Source organism: Xyrauchen texanus, chromosome 22, assembly GCF_025860055.1.
Source record: "Xyrauchen texanus isolate HMW12.3.18 chromosome 22, RBS_HiC_50CHRs, whole genome shotgun sequence".
NCBI classification, from domain to species: Eukaryota; Metazoa; Chordata; class Actinopteri; order Cypriniformes; family Catostomidae; genus Xyrauchen; species Xyrauchen texanus.
The window spans coordinates 14,125,163-14,149,704 of NC_068297.1; the positions used below are offsets into that span (position 1 = coordinate 14,125,163).

A 24,542-nucleotide genomic window follows, 5' to 3' on the forward strand; every position below is an offset into this window, starting at 1 on the left:
TCCGCTGGGTTCATGGGCCTTTCTTCGAAAAACCCTGATCTAGAGTTTGGACTTTTGCGGAAACTGTACAGTACCAGCTTTAGGAAAAAGCTGTTCTTGTTTTTATGCAGATAATTTTTTATTTTTTTATTTGACCATATAATTAGTTAATCCACAATGCCCTCTCACAAAACTCCCCAAAAGCCTAAAAGGATTTTCAGTATCCAGTGAAGCATTCTGAACACTAAAAATTGTAATTCAGTCATTGTTTACTCACCCCTTTTTTATAACTCAATATGACTTTCTTTTTCTTAACACAAAGGGAGAAATTGTGAAAAATTGTGCTCAGTGATGCAGTTGCAGTTTGGGGTGACCACCTCTTAAAGCTTCGAAATGATGCAAAAGTATGATTCAGAAGTCTAATAAATTATTCCATGAGACTCATGATCATTATGAAAACATACGATTAGGTTTGGTGTGAAACATACCAAAATCGTATGTATTATATAGTGAAACTGCTGACCGACCATTGCTCTCCTCTGCACGTTCATGAGACTGCATGAGACCAGTAGCTCACGCAGCCTGCTGGCGGAATGGGGCATTTAAGCGAAAATGCGTTTTGTTTATCTAAAAAAAGGTCTGCCACAGCGATACTAAAGAACAGAGCACAACTGCACACAAACCAGAGATCTGAACTTACAAAACATGTCTGAAGTGTTTGTAGTCCAAGAATATGCATTTATATGCCCAGCCTTTATTTTTTTTTTTAACCAGAGTATTCATTCAAGCAGAGATAGGTTAGGCACCTAGGCAGGAATATCTGTCACCTGTTCTTCATTCTGAACCTCTGCCTGAGGAGAGCGATACCTCAGTGAATCATTCAGTAGGTGTGACATTCTCTGCCAAAATCAAGTAGTTTGCAACTGTCTCATGATATGCTGGCTTCAATATACTATTATTTGAAAGTTTTTGGACCGGTGTCTGTTCACAGCGCGTGGGGTTACCAAGCCTGATGCCGAAGTCATCAAGCATTCCACTTTCCCTATACAAAAAGGTATTGCAGGAATGGAGGGAACAGTAAAGGAAGTGAAAACTATGATCTGGACCGATTCTTGTGGAATGCAGTAAAAAGGCCAATGCTGAAAATCTACTACATGCCAGCATGTTAGCTGGAGTTCAAATAAAGACATGTACAACAAAGACTTTGAACAGTAAAGGAGTAATCCAAACTAGAGAGTTTGATGTGGATAAAGAAGAAATAACGCATGAGCTCTCAAGTCCCAAGGAGTAATGAATATCAAAAGAATAATAATCAAGACATTATAGGTATATTAATAATTTTAAGACCTTTTAATAAACTTCTAATTGGATTATTAAATGTTCCAATGGACTTATTCGTACCCAACCCTCTGCGGTGTTTCAACAGTCAAAAGTACGGCCATGGATCTAATGGCTGCAACAACAAACATACCTGTTGTAACTGTGGGGAGGTAAGCCATGACAAAGGGAGCTGTGAAGAACACTCAAAATATTGTAATTGCTCAGGTGACCATTCAGCTGCATCAAAACAGTGTCCCAGTGTCCCTTTGTGGATCAAAGAAAAGAAAATACAAAAGATCAGGTGTATTAAGAGAATCAGTTACCTCGAAGCAATGAAGATGGTGGATGTCGTCCCTGTTTTTACTCTGAATAAAAATGTTTGCCTCTGTTGCAAAAAAAGCTGCCAGACATCACCTGGATGCATCAAGACAAACCCCAAACTGTTAACCATAGTAATATTCCCCTAAAGATGAAGAACACAGGAACCAAGAACGAAACTCCCCTAAATGACATTCACTACAGTCAGAGCTCAATAACCGAAAACCAAAAGGCAAATAAAAACAACAGTAAGGCAAGTTCTTCACAATCAAAAGTATCCCAAGACAAAACCTCAAAGACAAAACAAATAAAAGATGTGGAAATGAAAGGGAATGAACACCATAGTAGAAGTCCATCCCCTGAAGGCAGAACCAAGAAAACTGTCCCTATTCTCCCTAATAGGTAATGAAAAATTCTATCATCCAATGGAACTGTCATGGTATCAGGGCAAATTTTATGGAGCTGCTGCGTTTAACTGCAATTATTAATCCCCTTGCCATATGTCTTCAAGAAATACAATTACAACCAGACGGTACTCTCTCGTAAATTTTTTTTACAAGTTTTAAAACTTTCGGTCCCATTGACAAGCGGGCTTCCGGTGGTACAACCATTTTAATAAGAAAAGATGTGATCCATAGTCATATTAATAGCAACATAAAGGCGAAAGCAGTAGGGCTGACTTTGCAGAAAACCATCACACTCATCTCTATCTACATTCCTCCAAATTTAAACTTGACTTACATGGACCTAGATCACCTTATTGCTCAGCTCCCATCTCCTTTTATACTCATGGCATATTTTTATAGTCCTAACATTTTGTGGGGCAGTAACCACTGTAAGAAGATTTTTTAGATAACCGCACCTTATGTCTTTTTAATAATGGACTGTGTACCTATTTACATCCAGGACATGGAATGTACTCTGCAAGCGACCTAACAATTTGTCAGCCTGAATTATCTTTAGACCTATCATGGAAAGTTTGGCATGACCTCTGTGGAAGTGACCGTTTACCAATCATTGTAACATAAAAGGCAGAGAGGAAGTAACAAATGTGCAAAGATAGGAAATTAAAAAAGCAAATTGGTATCAATTTCAAACCCTCTGTCATGAGAGACTGACACGCTTTCCAGAAGACAGCCCAGATGCTATGCAGAATTTCACTGAAACGCTAATATCTATAGCTAATGATACAGTCCCAAGAACATCTTTAAATATAAAATATAGACAACTTCCATGGTTTGATGAGGAAGGAATAAGGAAGGCTGAAGATGATTCATTTCCAGCATGCCAACAACTACTCAATCATACAAAATATGGATCCTGATATGGAAAATAAAGGGAACAAAATCAACGGTCCTCAAATACATCGCATCAGACAGCACTGCACACTCTTGACTTCAAAACAAGAAATTGCAAACATTCTTGCAAAAACTTTAGAAAACAATTAATCTATTAATCTAAACTGCCCTCCTGCTTTTCTAACTTTTCTTGCTCAACAAAAAAAAGAAAAGATTAACTTCGGCTCCAGTAACGCAGAGCCATTCAACCAACCTTTTTCTATGGAAGAACTACAGCGAGCCATTAAAAAAATCCCACAACACAACCATTGGACTGGATAAAATTCCCTATAAATTTTTAAAGAATCTACCCCACCTTTCCCTTAAAATGCTCCTTAGAATTTTTAACTCCATCTGGATATTGGGAAAAATCAAATCCGCCTGGCATGAAGCAGAAAGAATACCCATTCCAAAGCTAGGAAAAGACCATAACGACCCCATACGATTTCCCAACCACTGTTCCGCAACACAATAAACCAGCTTTTTATGTATGGAGTCCGAATTAAAGTTGTTAAAGAGTATGCATTTCTTGGCATCACTTTTGACAACAAATTGTCTTTTTATTCCTTTCATTAAATCACTGAAAAATGAATGTTTTAAAGCTATGAAGGTGTTAAAGTTTTTATCCAAAACTAAATGGGGACCAGACAGCTCAGCTCTCATGAACATGTACAGATTCATGGTATGAATAAGTAGAAGTATCATTTATGGATCAGCTAGGAAGACATATATTTTGGAAACTGTACACCACCAAGGTATACAACTAGCTTTGGGAGACTACATAACATAAAAAAATCCAAAGTCTCTATGCAGAAGCCAATTAACCTTCCTTCATTCCTTCAATGAAGCAGAGGACTAAATTTGGCCTTACAATACGCAACCAAACTTAAAACAGATACAGAACCCAGCCTATTCAGCAGTTTCCTCAATTCAGTATTCAACAATATATGGAAAAGAAATCCATTTGTCCATTTGGCCTACATTTTTAAAAACCCATCTGGAGAATCTGAAAGTGGATCTAAACTGTTTGGAACAGATACATTTCTGCAAAATTCCTCCATGGGATCTCAAAAAGCCTAAAATCCATCTGGATTTAACAAGGAACCAAAAATCCAAAATACATCCAATGATTTCCATCAACAATTTCTGGACATAAGAGCAGTATACTCACAACATATTCCAATATACACAGATGGATCTAAATCTGGAAATAAAGTGGCTGCAGATTTTGCAACAAACCAACTGTGCCAGGGTATCCACATCCCTGACCAAAGTTCAGTCTTCACTGCAGAGGCAAATGCTCTACTACTGGCAATGAAGTTTGAGACTGCTCCACAAAAAACATTTTTAATAATAACTGACTCAAAAACATGTCTTGAAGCTACTAAAACTGATCACCCAACAATTGTGAAGAGTTTAATAAAACTGTCATCTCTTGAAGCAAAGAGTTTTAATATAATTTTCTGTTGGTACCTGGACAATCTGGAATCTCCGGTAATGAACAAGCAGACAGAGCTGCCAGAGAAGCACTATCTACCAAACCAGTAAAATGCCCTATACCTTCCACAGATCTGAAACCAATTCTGAATGTATACATAAAAATAAATCTTGTTGTTGGAACAAGAAATGTGTTCCCTTTTAATTGCTGGGATCAAGTCATTTACACACAATGCCGGATGGGACATACAAGACTCGCGCACCAATTTTTACGATTAGGAGAAAATTCACCTTTTTGTCAGAACCCACTAACCATTAAATATATTTTACTAGACTGTCATACTTCTACACATCTGAGGAACCTGTATTATTCAGTTGATACTTTTGAAAAGGTTTTTAACCAAGTGAATCCAAATTTAGTTTAGGAAAAATTGATCTTAAACACCTTATTTAACTCAATTTTAATAACTAAACCTGGCTCCTGAATATAGCCATAGAAGCTGGCATGGCGTAATTTTTTTTTTTAAGAATGACAGAACAAAATGCTGCCATCGGAGGCTGTATACAGGGGAAGGATGAATATAAGGTGCACTTCAAACTGTCCTGAGACCAGTTCCCTTAAGAGTTCCATTCATTCATGAATCCTGTTCATGGTCAAGCTGTTAACTGATTAAGTTTTCAGATCTCTTTCAGTTTGATCGAGGACTCAGTCTAAAAAAAAATTAAAATAAGGATGGGCATAGAAATGCATCTATTCTTGGACTACTAACTCTTCATACATGTTTTGTAAGTTCGGTTCTCTGGTTTGTGTGCAGCTATGTTCTGTTCTTAGCATCGCTGTGGCAGACCTGTTTTTAGATGAAACGTGTTTAAACTTAAACGCCCCATTTCATCAGCGGGCTGCGTGAACTACTGGTCCTGTGCAGTCTCATGAACGCACAGAGTAACAGTCCATCAAATATTTTCAATATATAATACATTCGATTTTGATTTGTTTCTCACCAAACCTTATCATATGCTTTCATTACAATCATGAGTCTCATGAAATAATTTATTAGACTTCTGAATTATACATTTGTGTCCTTTTGAAGCTTGAAGAGGTTGTCACCATAAACTGCCATTTGCATGAAATCACGGAGCACACATTTTTTTCACAATTTCTCCCGATGTTAAGAAAAGAAAGTCATATTGAGTTATAACAACACAGGGGTGAGTAAACAATGTCCTTTAAAGCAGGAAAATAGGGTACAACAGGACTATATTTTATTTATCTATCTATTATTTATATTGTCAAGCCTGTTCTTGCCTCCTTTCCCATTAATCCCTTTACAATTACATCTCAAAAAAATCATAACAAATCTATTCCCCCCACTTAAGGAAAGGAATGTGTTTAATAGGGGCCTTTAGCCCCTACAACATGGGGGCTTTTTACCCAAAATACTATCCTTTCACTTACTGAACAGTAATTGAAAATGTTTCCAATGTATAGTGACAAACATGTGATTAGGTAGTGCTGTAGTAGTTTTTGTTGCTATTTAGTGTTTTGGGAGAAAATAAAATCATTGGAGCCTTTAGCCCAATATACCCTTCTCTAAGGGACACACACTTCTTGTGTTTTTGGCCCACAGAGAACTGTATGAGAATATTAAAAATTGCACTGAAGTAATGGTTATTCTGTAATAAGTAACCTTATTACAGAATGAGACTGTTACATCTAAAGTGTGTTGGCCAATAAAACCAGACAGTATGGTGTTACTATCAGTCCATGTTGTTACATTGATGACTAGTCTAATGTTATCTTACAAATCCAAAGCCTGTTCTTAGATCAGCTTATTAACCTGCTTGATTCTGAACTCAATCTCATCTGTTTTAGAGAGACCGTTCTGCTGGTGTTGGCTGTGGGGTGTCTGAACCTCTTTGCCCAGAGCAATTGGACCGGCCCGCCACTTGATCTCCATGTCTCTGATTTTCTGCCTGAGACTTTGCTTCAGAACTTCTTACAGGTATGGTACCATGATGCACCAGAGATCACATACACAACCAGTCTCAGGTGCTGAAAGAAATTTGATGTATTCCTCTGTTTCATATGCCATTACTTGAATCATGTTTATCTTAACCGGTTCCAGACATATTGATTGTGAAACACTCCAATTGTAGATGTAGATTTGTGTAGGTTTATTTCAATACTGAAAAATAAATGGATGTTCATATTTCCCTTTCAAAAAAATATTTGTGGCAGTTCCATGGTACATGGCCCTGAATGTTTACTCTAATTAATCACTATGGTATTTACATAGTTCTCCATGATACGCACATGGTAGAACACCATGGGAGTATTGTGGAATGAAAAAACAAAACAAAAACATGGGAATGCCATGGTACTTTTTGGTTAATGCCGTTCTTATCATAATGTTAAATTCATGTTAACTATTTAAGCACTAGCATACAGATCGCCTCAAATCTGACATGGACTCAAACTCCAAGTTAAAACTTTAAACCAATATGTTTTTTCATAGTAGCCTGATGAAGATTGTGATTGCTTGTGTAATTAGACATTTAATTGATCTCTAGGGGCTATGAGGGTCTTAACCCCTGGGTTATGCAGTAGTTGTGAACATCAGCACATTTTTAATGTGTACTGTATGTGAGAGAGTGAGAATGAGACCATTTGCTTTTGTGAAATTGAGTGGGATGTATGTGTGTGAGATGGATGTAATAGGAGATGGCAACCTCGGTCAGGCCAGTGCCCTGTATAATGAGTGCATGTAGAGGGCTGTAGAGCTGCTAATGAAACCTCTTAGGGTTCCTAATTATGCAGAGGTGAAGAGATTGTTCTCCATAATGCCCCACTGAGCCCACATAGATCCCTGGAGAGACACTATGTGTGTATGTGAGAGACTTTCTGCTGTCTCTCACCTTTCTAAAGCTTCTGATTTATCAGCCATTTCCTAGAGAGCACAGGCCCTCTAAATTATCCTGAGAACAATGCACATGTAGAGGAAGAGGGAAAGAGATGCATGGATGGGAAGCTGTGGAAGGATTCAAGATAATTTGTTGATGTCTGGTATTTTTATCATCTAAAGAAATTTAATCTGCTAAAAGGGGAAAAAAATAAATTCTTGATAATTTATTTTCTTTAATTATAATTTTTAATTTTATCTCCTTTTCTCCCCAATTTTGGAATGCCCAATTCCCACTTCTTAGTCCTCGTGGTGGTGCGGTTACTCGCCTCAATCCGTGTGGCAGAGGACAAGTCACATTTGCCTCCGCTTCTGAGTCAATCCGTGCATCTTATCATGTTGTGCATCACAACGCGGAGACTCACAGCATGTGGAGGCTCATGCTACTCCGCGATCTACGCACAACCCCCTTACCACGCGCCCCATTGAGAGCGAGAACCACTTAGTCGTGACCCCGAGGAGGTTATCCCATGTGACTCTACCCTCCCTAGCAACCGGGCCAATTTAGTTGCTTAGAAGTCCTGGCTGGAGTCACTCAGCACACCCTGGATTCGAACTCGTGACTCCAGGGATTGTAGTCAGAGTCAATACAAGCTGAGCTACCCAGGCCCCCAAAGCCTTGATTCTTGAATATTGTGTGCCTGTGGATAGACGTTTTAGGTTTTTATTGTAAGTATGCCCTTATAAAAATTTAGCATGCTAACCATAGTTTCTGCCAAAATGATGTTGGCAGAAACTATTGTTTTTCCTGTAAAGCCATTATGTTAATATGGAATCTCAATCTCTTAAATTTTCATTAATTTTTGTTTCATTTTTGCTGACAGTTGCAGCTCATATCAAGTTTCCACATGTCACCTTTGAAAAAGGGGTTTTAAAAAATCACCCATGAATTTCTCTCTTCTCTGTGCTTTATTAACTGGCACCAACAAATATGCCATTGTCCAAATCACAGAGATTCTTTTATTTTTTTTTTTTCTACATTCTGATGGTTGATGTGAACATTAACTGAAGCTCCTGACCCATATCGGAATGATTTTATGCATTGCACTGCTGCCACAGGATTGGCTGATTAGACAATAAATAAAAAATAAAAATAATCAAGTGCTCCGTGAGTGTAAGTCATAATGAATGAATTGCAAACAAAGTGCATTTTAGTAGAAAAATTGTGTAAAACTGGAGAAAACATATAATCTCTCATTTTATGTGCAGCCTGCAGCTCTAAACTCGGCTATGTTGTCCAGTCTTCAGCTAGATGGAGAGTCTGTCTACAGTCTTGTGTCCAACCCCCTCCTACTGCTGCTGACCAGAGTCATACTCGTCCACTGCACAGCCAAACTGGAGAGCCTACAGGTTAGATACAGCTTTCTGCATTGTGTGTGTGTGTGTGTGTGTGTGTGTGTGTGTGTGTGTGTGTATGTGTGTGTGGGTAATAAGGAGCCATATCTGTTTATAGGGATAGTTCACTCAAAAATGAATGTGTCATGTACTTACACTAATGATGTTCTTAAACGCTTACGAATTCTTCCACGGAACACAAAAGGAAATTTTGGGCACGGAAAGCTTCAATGATCACTTTAATTTAATCTTTTTTTTATTTCTCATTCATTCATTGAAAGTGATTGATCATTGAAGCTTTCCATGCCTAACATTCTGCCTAAATTCTTTTTATTTTAAACATTTTTTTTTGGTCCATGGAAGATAGTCATATGGGTTTGGAGCAACATGAGCTTGAGTAAATTATGATCAAATTTTATTTTCGAAGTCCCTTTAATTTTTCTCTCGCGCTGTATGTCCGAGGTCATTACTCCATGCTTCTGCTTGCATTACTGAGAAAGTAAATTAAGAATAACTACAAGGCTGTCGGAAATGGGACTGAATTCGTGACTGGATTCCTTTTTGGCTTGGGGTGTGTGTGTGTGTGTGTGTGTGTGTGTGTGTGTGTGTGTGTGTGTGTGTGCGCGCCAAAGCCTCAGCCATAATTTACAGTTCACTGGATCATTAGAATGGATCGGTTGTGTGCTTAATGTTTGTGTATGCAAGAGTCTCAGATTGATCCATATTCATGTGTTATATGAATCCCCCCCAAAATCTTGTATGATTAGTTTTTATCTCTGAACTGTTAGAGCATTGAGCATTGTCATGGATTGACTCCCAGGGAATTGTCTTTCATGTTCATTAATCTAAATTTAAATTCCTGCATTTATGCTTCAAAAACCATCCACTTTTGAAAACGCTTAAAGGTGAAGCGTGTCATTTCTGCACCGTTGGTGGCACCAAACGGAATGTGTAATGTTCGGTTTACAAACACTCCACCTGTTTGCCATTATTTTTGCCACAAACTCACACTAGTGGCTGAGCCAGAAGTTGGTATGTCAGACTGCTGAAACAGACAGAATGTTTTGAAATTGCATTTTACACACTGTTCAAGAAGTCAACCTATGAATGGATTACTTATACTTGCACATAAAGTGCAAGTCAAAATAAAGACATTTGCTTTTTTTAACTCTCTGATGCTTTGCTCCAGTGGGACTTTGGCCAACTCTTTAACACTAATTTAATGACATAAGAGGAAGTGATCTCTGAAATAACATTTTTCACAATAGGCCTACATATTCTTACAATGGGTAAGGTGGTTCTGGTAGGCCAAAAAGGTGGGGAAAAATATGACCATAACCAAAAAGTTGAACCTTGTGAGGGCTAATTCATGAACACAGTGTCTCCACTGTTGTCTCATTGTGTGAGCCACTTAAACTCCAAGAAAACAGTCCTTGTAATTGAACATGCTGATGTCATACTGAAGTTGCTGAAATAAATTCGACCTTTTGGCCATAAATAAAGATTCTGCTGTGTTCTAAAGCTCCTGGTAGCTCATTATAGCAAGTAAAGTAACGCCCTTACTAACCTTACACTGACAGGCCCAGTATGGACATCAATTGTGCTAATTGTAATGTCACAGGACTTATATGGCCCACTTCCACAGGAGCAGTCCATCAATAATGCCAGCTATTGATTAATTTGTTGTTTTAGGTAGATGATAGATGGTGCTGACATTCTAAGAAACCCTAAATATTGTCTTCAGCATGACTAAAGTTATAATTCTTGACACAAGGATCACTGTTTCAAGTTGTCAGTTGAAATAGGGTTATTTATGCATACACACAAACACAGTTCACCTAGTGTGTGTGAGATATACACTACCGTTTAAAAGTTTGGGGTCACTTGTCTGAAATGTTTATATGTCAATGTTATAACTGTCTATAATGATGAAGTAATTGCACGTGTTGTAGAACCCTTATGCTTCTCTGTGCATCTCTTTATGTGAATATTTATGTGGGAAGAAGGGCGTTACTAATGCTTTTATATATTTATTATTTCCCTGTCTCATACAACTTCAAGCACAGGAGTTGAAATGTTTGCGCTACGATTACTTAAGACGCACACAGCGTGTCAAACATGCTGACACACACACACACACACACACATATATTTAGACCCTGGTAATATGGGGGAGGTATAGTAGCATACAGATTTAAGGATTGTATGTTACCAATTGCTGTACACTGAACTGTACTCAAAATTACATTTTTAAATATATAACCACATCTGTGAGTGAAAGTGCACATCATTTACTCTCCAGATATGACAAATAAATGCTACTTATCCTGAAATTATTGGGTAATCATATTATAGTGTTCGGAAATCATGTTTACTTGCTTCAGTATAATGTATCAAACACCACAACTGTAATGCTACTGTGCAGCTATACTCTGATGTGAAGTGTCACTATACATCAAGTACTCAATAGGTTCAACCATAATAAATAATTTTTTACTTGCCATATACTTTCATATGGGCTTTGTGTTTATTCGTTTTTTTGATCTGGTAAGATTGAATTCTTTTACATAGCTGAGGGTAGCTTTCTTCTATATGTGCTGATGTAATTTGTCTCAATCACAATATGCATACTTCTTAGAAATGTGCATAAGAGATTGCATACCCAGAACATAAGTGTACAAAAACACTTATGAAGAGAACCTTGCTCAGAATGAATGTGTTTTAATTAAACTGTCTTCTGTCTTCTGTCTCTCTCTCTCTCAATGTGCGTGTGTGAATAGCTGTTGCCCTGGTGGACGCTGAGATATGTCACTCTACATCAGCAGATATTGGAGGAAAGATCCCCACAGCTCTTCAACCTGGCACTCAGCTGCATAGAGAAAGGCAAGGGAACATGTTCACATACAGTTGTATAGTCTTTCTACCTGTTACAATATCAAATAAACTTGCATTTCCTATAGGAAGTAACGGAAATTGCCTTCTCATAGTGCAAATATTATAGTGACATCACAAAAAGCTTTGATTTTAAAATCCATAGGACACCTCACCATTGGACAAATGACGTTTGAACGGAGTCTGCACATTAAAGGGCTAGTTAATGCTAAATTGTCATTATTAATAATACACCCTGATGTTGTTTTAAACCTGTGACTTGTTAAGCAAAATGTTAGCCTCAGTCATCATTCACTTTCACTCTATCATTTGAATGGTGACTGAGGCTAACATTCTGCATAAAATTTCCTTTTGTGTTCCACTAAAACATCATGTCGGATTGGAACAAACCGAGGGTGAGGAAATTATTACAGAATTGTCATATTTTTGGTTAATTGTCCCATTAAGCAAATGGGTAAATTCAAAGCTTTAATTTTAAAAACACATTTCAAAGTCTGAAATGATCTACAAAATGAAGTTTGCATGCGCTTGGAGCTGAATTAATTGCAAAAAAGCTTATAGGGAAATTTGGAAGAATGTTGGATTCCAAAACAGTGCATTGTAAACATTTTCTGTCATTTTATTTATATATTTTTTGGTTGGATAGCTTAGCATTGTAAGATAGATAGATATGTATATGCTTGTAAGCCGCCTTGAGTTGAAAAACACCAAATATATATTTTTTCTAAATGTTTCTCAGTTCTCCCTGAACCTGTATCATCATTGCTATGTTGTGTGTTTTAAACTGGTTGACATCATATTGGGGTGTGTGCTGCATAGGTTCAGATTTCTTCATAGACTGATGTCACTTCAACCGCTGAAGACACATGCCAGCAACGTAAGCCACTCTTTAGTGGAGTGATGACACAGCTGTCAGCTCTTATTAAGTGGGTCATTTTTAAGGAAGAACAAATCTTAGCAGTTGGGGGTATTGTGGATATTCCACAACTCTGAGCTGTGGTGGTTGTTTTTGTGTGTGTGTGGGGGGGGTTATTTAAATGCCAAGTCAGCTGTGCCATCAGTATGAGCTGATGATATATGAATTTAGACTGATAGCAACACGTCAAAAGTGGAGTGACTTTATGATGTTTCACGGTGCATGTGATTTACAGAGTCAGTAAATTTGTGTTGGGACAGGTTTTGTTATTGTTTGCAGACCTAATGCTAATGCACCCTCCATTATCCCCACTTTTTCAAATTGGAATAATTTAGGATGACATTTATGCAGAATATTTACACTGACTCTGGAAAACAAGCCAACTCAGCAAAGATTTACTTCCTGATCTGTCGCTGGAAAAAGTAATGCATTTTGGGATTTTTCAGGAATCAGATTGTGACTACCTAAATCGAAATAAACAGTCATACAGATCTAATTTGTGAAGACCAGTGTTTATTGTGATATTTCAGTAAAAAAATGATACATCAAGTATATTTTTGGCATCCGTTCTCGACTGCTTGGATCGAAATGGAATCAAATCATCCGGTGCCTAAAGATTCCTAACCCTAATTCCAACTTCTCTCATGATGAAAGCCTAAAAAAGAGACTTGTTTATGGTCTTTATTAAAATGTACAAAAATATTAAAGGTTTGGGGTAGGGTATTGCAAATAAAATGAGCTCAATATTAAAAGCAATCAGAGTTGAGGGAATTTTCCACCACTGCAAATAAAGGTGTGTGTGTGTCTGCTCTTATCAGATTGTTGATGTTTATATGTGTAGGTGTGATGTGGCATATGTCTCACTTGTGATCACACCAATGAATTTGGTGTGGGTGTTTGAGAAATGGGAGAGAGAGGAGCAGCATGGGTCGATAACTCCTGTTTTACAGGATGAGGAAATCTAAATCCTCCAGTTTTTTGTAATTTTATTTTTTATTGATTCACATATCAAACAAAGAAAATTTAAAACATATATGTATATATATATATACATACACACACAGAATCAACATTTAACCCCCACTAACACCCCTCCCAATTCCCAACCCCACCCTGACTCTCAACAAACACCTCTGTGGTCACACATGAGCACATACACAAAACAAAATTTGTGTGTGTGTATATATATATATATAAAATATTCCCACACACTAATAACTACACATCTATTTCCACTGCCTCACCCTGAGAGCCCTCCAAGAATGGCAAATATGTGCCCCATTTCCCAATCCAAATTTCCCAGTCTTCTAGATGACCCCTCTTTGAAAGCTGCCAACCTCCCTATCATGAAAGTGGGGTACTCCAACCGACTGCCATCCCCTTAAAACAACCCATTTTTTGTGTGTTTATTCGCTTTATTGATGACCGCCCATTGCCTAAAATACAGTGTCTGGGGCACATGTGTGAGTCACACATAAAATTCTTGGATCTTAACACACCACAAAAAACATGGGTTGTGTCTCAATCTTCAGCTGTAAATACCTAAAGAACTGAGATCTGGGAATCCCAAAAAAAACATTTTCAAAGGATCTCAACACCACTCATATAGGTCACTCAATGTATTAACCTCAATCCAGTCTGACCAGCAGAAAGGAGACTTATTAATACATAATTTTGGGTTTAGCCATATGCTCGAGGCAACATTTAAATAAATGTCCGAATTAAACAATGGACACTTTTGTCCATACCGAGTGCAAATGCGAGAACTGGGTGTAACATAACATCTGTTTAGTTTTATAGGCTTTGCAATGGCATAATGGGGGCAAGATTTTCCTGTCCATTACAAAACCAGGGAGGGCTCTCTCAGCTGGAAGTGTCCAATGATAATAATAAAACTAAATCTTGGGTAGACCTAGCCTACCTTTGTCAATCGGCCTATGCAACTTACTGAAATGTAATCTGGGACATTTACCATTAAAAATGAAGGACTTCATTATGCTATCAAATTGCTTGGGAGAATCTATAGGGAGAAACTGTAGCAGGTAGATGAATTTTGGAACACAATTCATTTGAATAACATTAACCTTCCCAATCATAGATAAATGTAATGAAGCCCACCTGCCCACATCACTTAAACCTTTTTATTAAAGGGTCAAAATGAACTCTAACTAAATCACACAAATTTGCTGGGAATGAAATACCCAAATACTTAATGCCCTGTTTGGGCCACTGGAAGGTGCATGGCTAAAAGTGGTTAGGGTGCCCTTATCCAGAGTAAAATAATCTTAAATTAATCCATTCTTTTGTACCGCTGCTACCTGGTGTCTATAAAGTAACTTAATCCTACCAATAAAAATATTCCCGAACCCATAAATTTAAAAAAATCTTAAGATAATTCCATTCTACCATATCAAACACCTTTTCGGCATCAAGTGAGATGGCAGTGACTGGAGTCTGATCATTTGCCACTGACCACATGATACTGATGAATGAAATGCCTGATGTTATGAGAAGAGCTACGATTCCCACGAATAAACCCCATGTGATTTATATGTATAAGAGATGTCATAACTTAATCGGTTAGCCAAAATTGTTGACAATATTTTAACATCTAGCTGGATCAGTGAAATCAGTAATACATTTTCAACAACACAACGGCTAGGGATGTGTAAATTACGGCATATTTTCACAATCAAATCGTCGAAAACCCTTAGATGCATGTTTTACCAATACCTTTTTTTGTTTGTCTTCATTACTTAATGAGTAAAATTAATACATTCGAATATAAATAACAAAAAAGCAATAGAACTAATAATAACACTTAGAATGCCTAAAATGTTGGTAGTAATATTACCCATAGCTGCTCATAAAATCATTGTGATATTGCATTTGGGTGTATTAACGAAGCACAAAACAAGAAATAAGAGAGCACTAATAACACTAAAAAGGAATAGATATGGTGTAATAGTAAATTTACATAGGCGTGAAATAATGTAATGTTTCATGCCCACATTTAGACTACCTCCATTTCATAAATTAATTCCAAGGGCTAAATTCTTTTGTTTTGAAATCTAATTTAAACTAAAGAGTATTTAAATCTACACTTAAATCTAAATATAGAAATAAAATGACACATCAAATATAAACTTTATTAGAACAATCAAAAATTAATGTACAAAATCTTACTCTTAGATGACCGTCTAAGAGTCTAAATTCCAGGTCTAACTTCAGTGTTTCAAAATACCACGGTAATCAATGAATGGCTCATATGTAAGCTATAAACCTAAGCCTCACCACATTTAAATGAAATGTGTTTCCAATGCCAGCAATGTACTGAGAATATTTTTTTATTCATGAGAGAATCAAAAAGAAAAAACAAGGTTCCTCCCAAAAATGCTTAGACGTGAGAGTCGCTGCACCATTTACAATAACAGTGATTGGACGAATACTGTGGAAATGTTTCTTTCATCTTCTGAAACATGCCATGAAAACACGGAATACTGTCTTCATCACGACAGTTATAATTGCCATCCCTGTTTGATACATTACAGGTTTCCAATAATTGTCTCTAATGCTGACAAGCTAAACTTGTATTGAATTGAGAATATTCCTTTTTAAAGAATAAATAAGGCATGGTAAAAATAATAATGTAAAAATGTATAAATCCTATTAAGTGTATTTTTATATTTCACTTGGGGTTTGGGCTGTTGCATTTTTTCATATGGACCATTTAAATTTTTTGTCATATTTTCAGAAGGATTTGGATGTTTTGGAACAGGATTTCACAGTCTTTAGGATTATGTCACTTTGGACAGGACACGACACTCCTATTCAAATGGCTCTCCATGAGTCCTCACACTCAGACTGGATTTGTATGTGATCTATATATAAATATATTTATATATTTACTTACAATAAGAAAGTAACATGAGAAATATATTTACTTGTTTCACCAACTACAAAGTGCAAAATATTGTCATTTTATTTGGACTTGGTACTATAATAATATCTTTTTTTTTTTTTTTTATCATGTTAACTTTTTGGTTTTTTTATATATGTTCTTTGAATAAATTGGATTACCATGTAATTCTGTGGTATTTCTATGGTAATCATTCAGTTCCAAAATCGAATAAATTGACCTAATATTGTTAAGTTTGCATGTTTTACTTATTTGGCTCGAGTAAAGTGAACTTAATTGCTTAAGTACAATTAACTAGTTGCTAGGTAAATTTAAGTAATTTTAATTGAGTTCTAGTAGGCATTGGATAGTATCAAATGTCTTTCAAGAAAGTCAGTGCACTGGTGGCCATCTTTAGAATGGATTCAGGTGCTACCAACTAAAAAAATTGCAACGTTTAAGGATCATACATTTTTTGTTTTTGGCACCATTCGGAGCAAATTCTAGAGACATTTGTGTGTGAAAATCACACAAGATCAGCAGTTACAGAAATACTCAAACCAGCCCATCTGGCACCAACAGTCATGCCACGCTCTAAATCACTGAGATCAAATTCTTTCAACATTCTGAAAGTTGATGTGAACATTCACTGAAGCTCCGGACCCATATCTGCATGATTTTATGCACTGCACTGATGCCACAAGATTGGCTGATTAGATAATCACATGGATGATTGTTGGTGCCAGATGGGCTGATTTGGGTATTTCTGTAACCGCTGATCTCCTGGGATTTTCACACATCAGTCTCTAGAATTTACAATTTACAGTTCTGCGGATGGAAATGCCTTGTTGATGAGAGAGGTTACAGAGAATAGCCAGACTGGTTGAACTGACAAAGTCTACAGTAACTCTGATAACTGCTCAGTACAATTGTGGTAAAAAGAATATTATCTCAGAATGCTATACTCTGATGCAGGTTGGCGCCGTTCTGGTGGCATGAGGGGGACCTACACAATATTAGGCAGGTGGTTTTAATGTTGTTGTATGTTTGTTAGGATTCCAAAACATAACTTCAAGTATTGTTTAATTAGGACCTCTTGATTGTTTTTATTAATGACAACTTTAGGGTATACAGAGTAACATTAACTTAATTAAATCCAGTAGTAATAATGCAAATTAAGTCAATTTTTTTTTTTATTTGAGATAACTGTTAGTAGTACCGTGTACCATGGTGTTAGCATTTGAAACCACCGCTGTACCATTGCACCACCACATTACTTTATATTAGAGTTGTGTAAATGGGATTTTCAGTTGGACAAGTGAATGAAAATGTTTGCTAGTGCCTTTGGAGAGAAAAAAAATATATATATATATATATAAGGAGGCTTTATGACTGACAGGCTGTTCTGTTTATGTTGATGCATACATGGAAGGAAATACTTCAGTATGAAGACACAATAAAGAATGTATCAAACAATCCAACATCTCGATGCAATTAAGGTCTCACCCTCAAACATGAGGCTGCAATTTCCTAGTAATTCTTTGTGTGAAGTGAAGCAGAGAATTTATTGCAGACACCCTTGAAATGTTGTCAGAGGAAAAGCGAAAAAAAAAAGTCTCAAGATTGCATTGCTCTTGTGGCAGGATGTAGACTCATTCCTCTGAAGAATTTGGATGTTAATGTGAATTCACCAGTGAATCGTGTCCAAATGATGTGCTCTGCAGCAAAGCAGCATATTAATTGGGTTCCTGTGCCTTTGGAATGAGTTTCCTGGGCTGTCTTTTAATCAGACATGCATCAGCTACGCCCCCAATATACTGTAGATAATCGGTAAAGATGTTAAGAAGCGATATTTAGAAGAGGATAGAGGTGATAATTCTATCTTCATTCTCTCGCTGTTTGTGCGTTGATGAGTGGATCTGCTTCAACAGACCTGCTGTGTCCCCATGGCATGCTAGGGTTTGTTTGCCGAATGGTGTTTTGAAACTTTCAAAGCTGGCATACCACCTTGGTGAGGTGGCATGTCAGTTTCAGTATTGAGTGTCAAAAGCTATCCTTTGCCATTCACAGAGAATTGTTGAGATTTTAACCGATACTTTGACAGCTCATCCTCAAGCATTTTAGGCAGATTTAAATGTAAATATACAGTTACAGCTGTAATTCGATGTCAAATAGCTTTTCATATTGCTCATATTTGTTGGTTGATTTTACCTAAAAGTCTACACACTGTGGTACTATCAAAACTTTTCTGTTTAAGTGGCCAGACCAGCCAGACACAGCAAGATTGCCTAAACTAATGGTGTGAGTGTGGGGTGGGACTATTTGTTTGTTTATTAAAATAAATCAAGTAATTGTATTACATTTAATTTTATAAGATGCATAATTATATTAGTTACATTTTTGTAGATTACATGATAACATTCTTGATTACATCACCAATCAGCCAAAGGCAGTAACCAGTGTGTAATTTACAAATTATTCTCCTAAATTTAAAAAAAGTGCATTTACAAGGCACATCGGCATCCATCTTTTGAATGCACCCATTCAGCTTTTTTCTTTGGAATCAAGTGGCATAAAAGTACAGCTCCTATCTACTTGAATGGGGAAAGACCAAATTCTCCAAATCGGTTTGGTAAAGATTACAATCAAAGTACATGTTTAAAAAGAGTAGATTAATCTGACAACAATGGTATCATAAATTGTCCTTTTAGCTCAGATCATGGAGAAAAAAAAGAAGAAAAAAGAAACACTATTTTTTTTTTAGGCTGGTCCTGCTAATGCGCATGCACACTCTCGAGTTGTCTGACAGGCGATGTTGCATCTATGTATGTAAGTTGATCAGCTCATTTAACTTTAAGGTGGGACTTCCTTTTCTACATCTGCAAAATAGGGCGTTCCAATTTCTCCCATCCATTTTAATACAAGTGGTCTGTCTTAGGATAACCGGTCTTGGATGCAATTCACAAATACACTCTGTACATGTGGTTTCTGTTTTAGATTAGTTATTAAATTAATGCAAAAAATAAATGCCAAACTGTTTATTTTTGATTCAGGGTGCAAATACAATGCATTTTAAACAAGCCTTCATTCATCTGTCTATCATTCTAGATACTCTTCTAAAAAAAAAACACATGTTGCAAACAAACATTTCAGAGGTGTTGGTCCTATGGAACTTTGTGCTTTTGCACCATGTAAATTGTGTCAGAAAAGCGCCTGTCATAGGTCCATACAGTACCTTCATGAATAATTATGAGGTACAAATCTTATGTGTCTACATATCTAGAGACATTTTCTCATTATTGCATAAGATGCATAATAAAGTCATTTTCCGATTACTAAATTCCTAATAACAAATCTTTTCAAATTAAAAATAAAAGCATGTTCTCATTGTCCTCCATCTTGAGTAACAATGGTTTTTATGAACTTTTAAAATACTGACAAATAGCACATTTCTGTTTGATTTTGTTTACTAAAGTTTAATAAAAGGAGTGTTAATTGACAGTTAATACATTTGAAATTAATAATTAGATTTTCATGAAAATATGAAATGGGAAGAAAATATGAAATGGGAAGCCTAAAAATGTGTTCTAAGAGATTACGTAACTGATTATAATTTTGAATAATTTGTGTAATTTGTAGTGATGCACCGAAATTATTTTGTTGACATTAATGTGCAACATAAACTGCTATTTCTCCATACGAGTTTCTCTTACTGGATTTTAAAGGATCGGTTTCTGCTAAGATTTTCTGCTGTTTTTTTTTTTCTCTTTAAAAACAAAACACCACAACAAATGTTTTTAATTCCATTTTCATCCCAAAAAAATTGTAACCAGTACCTGATTACATTTCAGAAGTATTCTACTCAAAACTGACCAAAGGAAGGCGAGGGGAATATTATGGAATAATTTGAAAACGAGTCTTGAAAAGAGTCAATTTGCAAGTGTTTGTTGTAAATGTTTTTGAAGTATACTTTGGGCCTCTTATTCTCACCCCACAGACTGCTCAAAATGTTGAAATCTCCTTTATGTTTGCATATTCAAACCTGGTGAATTGATGATACATTCTAAAACCAGTCACGTTAGTGTGCAGTGTCGCCTCCTTTTCCGTTGAGTGCACTGCACTTCTACCTCCATGCAAACATATGTTCTCGTAAATGCAATAGATTTGTTTTTTTTTATGAATGAATCAAATTTCCTTTTCCATACACAAAGTTTTTCATATATCATAATATTTGAAAGATAGCCTTTCAAAAGAAGTTGTATGGACTACGTTTATTGTACGTTTTTGTCCATTTTGGAGAGAAACTAATTTTGAGTGATAGGTTTGCCTTTTGCAGTCTTCAGAACACAAACAAAACAACAACAAAAAAACTTTGTATGGAATTACATGAGAGAGAACTCCCTCGGTGTCACTGTTTAATACATATTCTAGTGTCGAAGTTTTGTAACTTTGTTGAAACTAGTTATACTGGTCAACTCTTCATTATTCAACAGAACATGCAGTCTGTTTTAACTGTTATATTATTCAAAAAACGGAAACGGTAATTAAGCTGAAAGAAACATTTCTCCATTATTCAACAGTTACTGTATGTCCCAACTTTTTAAACAATCCTGATTAGCATTCGTAGTTGATCAAATGAACAGTATTCATGGGTTTATAAGAGCAACTCGCCAAAGCGTAATGTCATAAAGAGCCTGCAGATTTCAAATTAGCATTGATGAACTTCTAGTTGTTCACTGATTACTAAAACTGTGAAGCAGTGTTGATTGATCAGAAAGAACAAACAATATCTAATATTCCCTTCACACATATCAAAAAATTGAATTTGTCTCCAACTGCTAAAGCTTAATCTGTAACTTTTTGCAACTTTAGTCTTGATGAGTTTTTGTTCAAAACACTCTCCTAACACTAATGACAAAGTCATTCCTAATTGGTTTTTAAAGGGTTTCCATGAGACAAACAACGAATCATCCTTTTCTTATTTGTGTTAAGACGGGTCCTACTTTTGTCAGCTTCAGATTCAAATGTTTGGAGATTTTTAGGTGAAAAAATCAGTTTATCGGTTAAAGCCAAATGTAATATAGTTTGAAAGTGCTCTCAGTTTTTCATTTTTTTCCCCTTATTTTACTCTTATAAGAACAAAATCTGTGTTCAAGAAACCTGATTGGAAACTTTTATAAATTTTTTTGCAATTCTGTTTGGACTAGAGTGAATGCTGAAGATTGATTTTCCACAATAATATAGATATGGAAGGTTTGTAGTGCTACAGCAGAAGTGCACTTTACACCATTAAATCATATGAAATAAATGAATTATTTTAACTATTCCATTATGTCATATGAAATCTAGATTTGTTGTAGATTATGATTTTGCTTTTGTGTTGGTGTTGTCGATAATGCCCATCCTTACCTGACTGTTTTACCCTTCTCACACACACACACACACACACACACACACACACACACACACACAAACAAACAAACAGTCTTTTGGCCTCTGGGTAACAATTTGCTGCAGGAATGGCCACATCTAAACAATCAACACACCTGCCTCTCAAATCCTCTGGACTGTTAAATTCATTACTCAAACAGCTATACAGGTTTGCTTTGTTCTTAATCTAACTGGCTCAGCTGTTTGGAATGGGATATCTGAAATGCAGACTCTTTGTTCTGGTTGCTATAGCCAACCAGATGACCAGATGTTGTTATGGGGCTCTTAATGGAAGAAATTGAGACTATCAAGAGCAGAATCTGATGCAGATCTGTTGTGGCTGAGAGCCAGAGTACACTAAATCCATCACTAAACTTAGCAAAACTGTTGTTATAAACAGTCTGGCATGAACCACAAATGTTGTATTTCACTTCACAGCAGTGCTTAAGCTTAACAAAATGAGATTTCAGTAGCTTTTATGTATCAGGCAAATTTGTCTGAGCAATTTTTGCATATTTATCACTGACTTTGAAGTCAATGAAGCGTTTTATGAGTAAATAATAAAGGTGAATTATTTTTTAATTTGTGTTTACATTCAGTGAGCTACATGGGTAAGAGGATATTGAACCATGACTTTTATCAATGTGGTTAGTAAATGTCAAGCCCCCACTGGGATTTGACTGGTCCACCGATGTCTGTGATTTTAAACACGAGTTTGTAGATGACCGCTTTTATGAGAGCATCTGAAGAGAACAGATGTGATGGTGGTTTTTAATATTCAATGGATGAGATTTCTATAAAGTATTCAGAGTAGTGCTCCAATTCTGGGAATGAAAATACGATTATCTTAACGGTGACCCATAGCTTTTGCTTTCTAGAATAAAACCTTTAATGGTGTCAATCTTTTTCCCCTCTTCCTGAAGGCAGAGACATTTGTTCTTTAATGACAAGCTTTCTTAACATTTAAAGACGTGACAAAATGAAGGCTGCATATGATGATTTCAGAAATAGGATTTAAGCTATTTTAGTCACTGGATCCTGGAGGCTCTCAGTGATATTTTTACAACTGCCATTCCAAATGCAGAATGAATGATTTTTTTTTTGCTAACATGAGGTAGTCACTGTTTGTTACATCTCTTTGTGAAGGAAAATAAATGAACCTTTTATTCTGGGAAACGCAGCATGTGATATGCTTGACAATGTTTTAGAGCTCTGTTTGCATATGCAGCAAAAGGTGTTGTTTTCCAATGCTAAAGTAGCTTTAATCTGCACTGTATAGAATTTACAACATTAAGATCTTCACACAGGACACTCTGAAGGTCACAGCCAGTGTTCAAGCTGAATGGCCTTTAGCTCAAAATGCATGCATGTAATATTGGTGATGGTGGATTTACAGATGGACTGATAATTTAAAATGCATAAAGACCCTTTATTACCCATCATAATTTAATTCATTTGTTTATTTACTTCTCATTGCAAATGAACCGTGTTGTAGTGGGTACAGTAACTTTATCTGATCAGCTTTCTGTGCTATGCTTCTAGCCCTCTCACTTTGGCTGCTATCTGTCTGCACTATAGAAATGGACAGCCTGATCTCATGGTCAGTACATGAGAGTGGCAACATTTTTGTACAATTAAATGGCATGTGTCGTTACACGTTTTGCTGCAGTTTCCCATTAAAATATCCAGCGGGTGGTGCTAAAAGCGAGTGAAATGTTGTTGCAATCAGTCAAAGTTTTTAAGATTATTTTATGATGGCGGTTTTAATGAGTAAAATGTACCTTCCAAACCTAATACTTTAACTTTCGTGAGATACTGTTGTTCTATGAACATTAGGGCTGATTAGTCGACATTATTGACAAAGTCGACAAGAAAACATTGTTGTTTTGAATAGTTGTTTGATCTCATTTAATGTAACTTGAGATCACATTAAACTGTAATGATGAGAGCAGCACTGCATCTTGCACCTGACTGAGGAGAGGAAGAAGTACACAGCTCACAGTCCAGATGCACTCTAAACTTTCCAAACAGCTTCAGGTGATGTAGAGTGCACATTATGAGGGAGTTAGATATATATATATATAAAAAAAAAGTAAATTCAGAAGCACTCTGGTTGTGGAATAAGCGGAGCCGGAGCTCTTTAAAGGAAACACTCCGGCATCACATCTTGAATGCAGTTATATTTAATGCGTTATTAATGTTCAAATAATATGTAAATAATTTAAAACTCCGAAACTGGCATTTCTCGGTGCGGTCAGCGCCTCTTCTATGAGTTGCGCAAATTTCCAGATCTAAGGGGGAGAGATTGAAACTGCATCCAGCTGAGGCACACTCTGTCACGGGGACGCTCGTCCCTCGAGTGATGGCTCGCAATTTATTGAATCATAATATGTCACTGTGCATTTATTATCATGAAGAAAATTGGCAATATGCAGCTTTATTAATACAAGAGTTTTTGACCAATTGGAAGTTGCTTAGTTTGAAGCATTGACCAATAGGAAGTTGCTTAGTTTGGCGGTGGCCTTTGTGAGCGGTGCATTGTAAACCGCTGCACTGAATATTCACAAGGATATCATTTTAGCAGTGAGTTTTTTTTTTTATTATTTATTTTTTTTTTGTAGTTGTTTTTGATCAATAATTGACTAAGGAACATTGGGTATTAAAAGAGACCATATTCAAAGACAAATGGTTGTGTGGATCGTGTCTTGGACACACACATC

General features: G+C 36.4%; 1 protein-coding gene across 1 annotated transcript in view; it reads left to right on the plus strand.

Annotated features, from left to right (window-relative positions):
- The window catches only part of ttc27 (tetratricopeptide repeat domain 27), a 126,309-nt gene that overhangs the window by 8,538 nt on the left and 93,229 nt on the right, over positions 1–24,542 (plus strand). Inside the window, exons 3-5 of the mRNA XM_052153802.1 lie at positions 6,265–6,394; positions 8,561–8,701; positions 11,467–11,569. Coding sequence (XP_052009762.1) covers positions 6,265–6,394; positions 8,561–8,701; positions 11,467–11,569 — 374 coding nt within the window. The remainder of the gene's footprint in view (positions 1–6,264; positions 6,395–8,560; positions 8,702–11,466; positions 11,570–24,542) is intronic.